The sequence below is a fragment of the Falco peregrinus genome, chromosome 6 (assembly GCF_023634155.1).
Source record: "Falco peregrinus isolate bFalPer1 chromosome 6, bFalPer1.pri, whole genome shotgun sequence".
In the NCBI taxonomy this organism is placed as follows: Eukaryota; Metazoa; Chordata; class Aves; order Falconiformes; family Falconidae; genus Falco; species Falco peregrinus.
The window spans coordinates 14,520,001-14,525,000 of record NC_073726.1 but is presented as its reverse complement, the minus strand read 5'-3'; the positions used below and the strand labels follow the sequence as shown (position 1 = coordinate 14,525,000).

The 5,000-nt window shown below is 39.6% G+C and overlaps 1 protein-coding gene across 12 annotated transcripts in view; it reads left to right on the top strand.

Moving 5' to 3' along the window:
* FOXP2 (forkhead box P2) overlaps positions 1-5,000 on the top strand; it is a 445,011-nt gene that overhangs the window by 397,647 nt on the left and 42,364 nt on the right. For all 12 annotated transcript variants that reach the window (XM_055807415.1, XM_055807412.1, XM_055807411.1 and 9 more), the window contains 2 exons: positions 1,904-1,991; positions 4,456-4,539. In XM_055807415.1, coding sequence (XP_055663390.1) covers positions 1,904-1,991; positions 4,456-4,539 — 172 coding nt within the window. The remainder of the gene's footprint in view (positions 1-1,903; positions 1,992-4,455; positions 4,540-5,000) is intronic.

The following is a 5,000-nucleotide window of genomic DNA, read 5'->3' as shown; positions in this document are numbered from 1 at the left end:
ACAATCAAGAGTAGGCAGGCAGTAACCTCAACTCGGGCCACGAGATCTTGTATATCTATACCATTGCTTGCTGCCATGTCTTATACATGTATACCTGTGTGCATACATAGGTGAGCATACATGCACATGGAAACACAGTGGTGTGTACTGGTGATAGCAGTGAGGATGCAGAGGTAAAATCTGTTTGCAGTCTTTTTTCTGGCAATTTTGTCCTCAGTTAACTGAAAACATGAAACCATTGCATTAACAGACCACACACTCTCATGCTTGTGTAATTTAAGGAAGTAAAATTTTTTTGAATCAAAATTTTAGAAAACAAGTGAATGGTACATTCTGAACAATTACCTAGTTTTTAAACTGATTGTGCATTTTTACATCATCAGAGAGAATGAAGTCAGTTCCTTTGAAAATAAATAAATTACAGGGTTTATGACTCAGATAGAGGGAATGTGGTGTCCTTGGTGTAACTTAGAATAAACTACAAAGGAAGTTACATGTATACTCTTAAACAATTTTGTATTAAAAGAATGAACAAAATCTTTCATAATTACTTATGTCTCGTCCCCAGCCATGCTTTTTGCAAAGCAGAACCTGTTGTATTTTGGTCACCTGCAAGCCCTATCACTGGCTCTTAAAACTGTGAAGTCATGATTTAAATAAAAAGAGACAAATTTTAGTAAAAGCTAGATGCTGTCCCCTCTATTTTTCCACTGTTCCTGATGAACACATTTCCCCCGCAGATTACCCGTCAAATAACTGCATAGTTCTCTGATTGATTCTGCTAAAACAAAAAAAAAAAAACAAAAAAAAAAAAAAGGAGAAGATATATTTCCTCCATAGTACAGATAACTTAGTTCCTGTACCTGTGAGACCGTCTCTGACTGTAGTCCCTGCAAAGCTTACCCCTCATGCCTACAGTGGAAATAGCCAGTAAATCCACATTCAAAGGCAAAACTCCTTTGCTCCCATTTCTTCTTTAGCCAGATACTTATGTTTTCTTCTCAGTGGAGCAGCAAACCCACTGTTAAAGCTCCAAAAGTGACTTTTTTGATCCTAAAAGAGAGAGAGAATAAACTGAGGGTCCTTCAAAAAGCAGTATTAAATGAGCTTTGTAGAGTTGCATTCAGTTGAAATACGGGGGGACAGACACTTGGGTCTGGGTTGTACTTTAGCTACGGAGAGCCCCTCATCGAGGTCCTCTTTGCCTGTTGCAGAGTGTGGGGTTTTTTTGCTGAACCGTCATGCATAGCCTGGATGCCTCCCAGGAGTCTTGCTGTGTGTGTAAAATGTGTACCTGTTCCTTCCCCTGCCTTCACCTTGCACACTCTTCCTCGGAGTGGGGAGCCTGATCACTGCCATCCTCTTCAGAGGCTACTTCTGAAAACTACAGTGAAAATCGGTGATGTTCCCCTACAGCTCTGTTTTGGGGAAGGGAGAATGGATGTTCTGTCGTTGATTTTGCTTAATGAGTAAAGAAGAGCAGACAGAGAAATCGTAACAAAGTCTACATCAATTCACAGTAGTTCATGCAGCCTAAAAGCGATTCTGTCTTCTGAAGACTCATTTGTAAGTAGATTCTGTTCATCTGCACCAGCAACAGGGAGTAGAAATCAGTTCAGTCACTCTACCAAATATTGATAACCTGTTACATTGGCCTTTAGATGGCATATGTGACCTGGGAGACAGGAACTGGGTATCTGACAGTCATCACCGAGAAAGCTTGTAGAAATAATTAAATCAGTTTTGTTATTTTGTTGTAGGTAAGGCATACTCTGACTAGGTCTTTTTTGCATAACTCCTATTAAAACTAATGGAAGCCATACACACAGGAGAGAAAAAAGGACTCATAAATAAATTTTCCTCATCTTAACACTGTCTTACTAGTGTTTTCTTTCTTCTCTAGGCACCTTAACAATGAACATGCATTGGATGACAGAAGCACTGCTCAGTGTCGGGTGCAAATGCAAGTGGTTCAGCAGTTAGAAATACAGGTTTGTTACATGGATGTAATATCTTATTACTTACTTACTATTAACCTAAACTAAATTAAAAACATTTGCGTTAGTGTCTCTAGCTTAAAGACATATGTTTCTTGCATGAAATTTGTTGATATTCATGAACAAGTGGGTTTTTTTACTTAAAAGATTTTTCACATTATAAATTATGCAATAATTATCTAACATCAGCATTGTCTACAGTATTTTGCTTGAACTAAGACCCTAATGCCATTCATCACAAATGAAAAATGCAGTCCCTGGAGCAGAGACTGGATCCAAGCCATCTTCACTTCTTGAAATGCTGGGTCAGGACCCCTCTTTCTTCTTCCCTGTCTGACCTGGTGCTTGTCTATGCCATTCTGCAGGACAAAGGAGTAGCAGAATGTATCTCCACCCAAAATGACTCCCAGCCTGATGGTGGGCATTTTTCTGCCAGGGGAAGGCGTAATGTCAGCCCCACTCTGGGGGTCCCCAGGGAGTCCCATGTCTGGGACCGCAGGACTCGGGTTCCCTGTTTCCCTGTTCAGGCTCTAACCATTACAGGTCACTGTGTGTATGTGAGTGCTCCCTCCAGCTTGCGCTAGGAGTGCCGAGTACCCCTGGGGACTCCCAGTATTTAGACTACACTTCCCAGGCTACCGAGGCGCAAGCCTTGGCACCCCAGAATGACTGTGCAGGACACTTACACCCTGCCACCCCCTCTAGCCTGTACGGGAGTCATAGGAGGGCATTTCTCGGGGGTCCTGTCCCTTCTTGGGACCATTCAGAGATGCTCAAGGGGCTCAGCAAGGGACTGAGATTTTTTTCTGCATTTGTTGCCATATGTGGAGAAAGAAGGATCAACACCTTTCAGCTTTCTTGCCTTTTGGCATATTGTCTCACTGTTCTCATTCATCCAAGAATACTTGTTCGTCTTTCAGCCAAGGCAACCTCTTTGGGTCTTTTGTATTTTAATACTGGAAACCCAAAGCGATGAGAGGAGTGTACAATAATGGCATTTATTGTCATTTCCCTTAAAATGAAAGCTTTATAAATCCAGGCAAAGCTGCAGTTTCTTTTACAAGATTTACAGGATAGTGTTAGTTTAACTTGTTTGTTAGGAATTTACGTCATGGCAAATAGCATGTCTGTGAAGTGTCACACACATAATACGAAGCCTAAGAAGAAAGCTTTTTTCCACCCCCCTGCCTTAAATGTTCTTTTATTAAGATGTTCTATAATTAAAATTACATCCAGGACACCCAAAATATCTGCAGTAAATACAGGTAGTTTCCTTTTCTTAAAATCACTTACAAGTTGTTTTCCTCAGTCCAGTCTGTCTACAGGCGTGACTCTTGAGCTGAATTTATGCAAGAAAGCATTACAGAACTCTCTGGAAAATGGCAGCATTAAACACGAAGTGATTCTTGTTGCAATTGATATTGTAATTGTGTTGTAGATATCCAGAGTCCTATTACTTGAATACAATTTTGAGCATTTCTTCTTGCAACCTGGCTTTTGAAAAAAATATTATTCTTTTCATGCTGTAAGATACATTTTCCTCTTTTATGTTCTGATGTTTTTTATCAACAAGTTACATATTTCAAACACTTTCTCCTCTTTCTTTTTTTTTTTTTAGTTTGGTAATTTGAGCCTGAAACTACAAATATTTATGTAGCGTATGATCAGAAAATGGTATCGGTTAGGAAAAAGTAGAGGTTTCAGGAACATGATGTTTTCTCAAAGCAGTTTAAGGGCTGCCTGAGAACTGTTTACCATTTACAAAGGCTAGGCTGTAATGTAACAGTCCAAGTGAAGATTTAGCTTGCAGTGTGACCAATTATGCCATTTTTTGCTTTGTCTGACTGCTAGTGAAGTAAGGTCCATCAGTTGTAATGAGACCCAGTGCAGTGTCGATGCCGACTCGGTGGCAGAGTTCAGCGTTTCACACTGCCTGGGCTCTGTCACTCTATTGAATTAGATTGATGATGGCAGATTGCAGGGGGCACTAACTGGACCTCAGTGGGAAAGGATGAAGTGTGTAGACAATCCTGGCAGGCACTGTGCTTTGAGGACCCTTCACCCCTTCACAGCTGTTGGCACTAGTCCATTGCTAACAGTGTCCACAGGACTTTAAAGAGACACTATGGGCCTTCTAATTTATGGTCTTAGTAACTTGTTACTGTCGAGGCAACTGTGACCTCAATTCTCTTATTGACAAAAAGATGAAGTGTTATTTGTTTTCTCTGACCTTTTAACATATGAAAGGCTATAAAAGTTTTTTGGGGTTTTTTTTTTTTTTCTTCTTTCTTTCCATGTCCAAAGTTGCATTTCCTCTCAGATAAGTTTCTACTGACATAGACTTTTATATGCAGGAATCATTACACTGAGACAAGCTCAATGATAAGATGTATCACGGCAGTAAAATAGCTGTATCAGTCATTTCTAAAATGCCTCTGATCTCACTCTTTCTTAACAGCTTTCTAAAGAACGCGAACGTCTTCAAGCAATGATGACCCACTTGCACATGCGACCCTCGGAGCCCAAGCCATCTCCAAAACCTGTAAGTGCATATTGCTTTATAAACAGTAAATAGGTCTACAAATGTAGCAGACTAAGAAAATGAACAATTTAGTGACAGTTGGAAAACAATGAGTGTGATGAAAAATATGGCAATAAAATGAAGGTAAAATGCAATAGCTTGTCAAATTGTATGTTTCTTTAAAAGTAATGCTATCTTTTACAAAATCTATCCAATCTACACCATAGGTGACACTAAACAAAGTACACCTATAAGTGTCCAAATCATTGCCTTGAGACTGAAACTAGAGAGAATATCTTTCTGTGATAGTTTTACAGATATTAAAAGGAAACCCACTTTGAAAGATTGGAAGTGCAGTGGACTCTGTGGCAGTAAAAAAGTAAACGTAAAGAGAGTCTAGGTACTTAGGAAATTTCTGAAATGACTTACAGGAGACACAAATAAACAATTTGTTATTCTTAAACAAATGAATGGCAATGCTG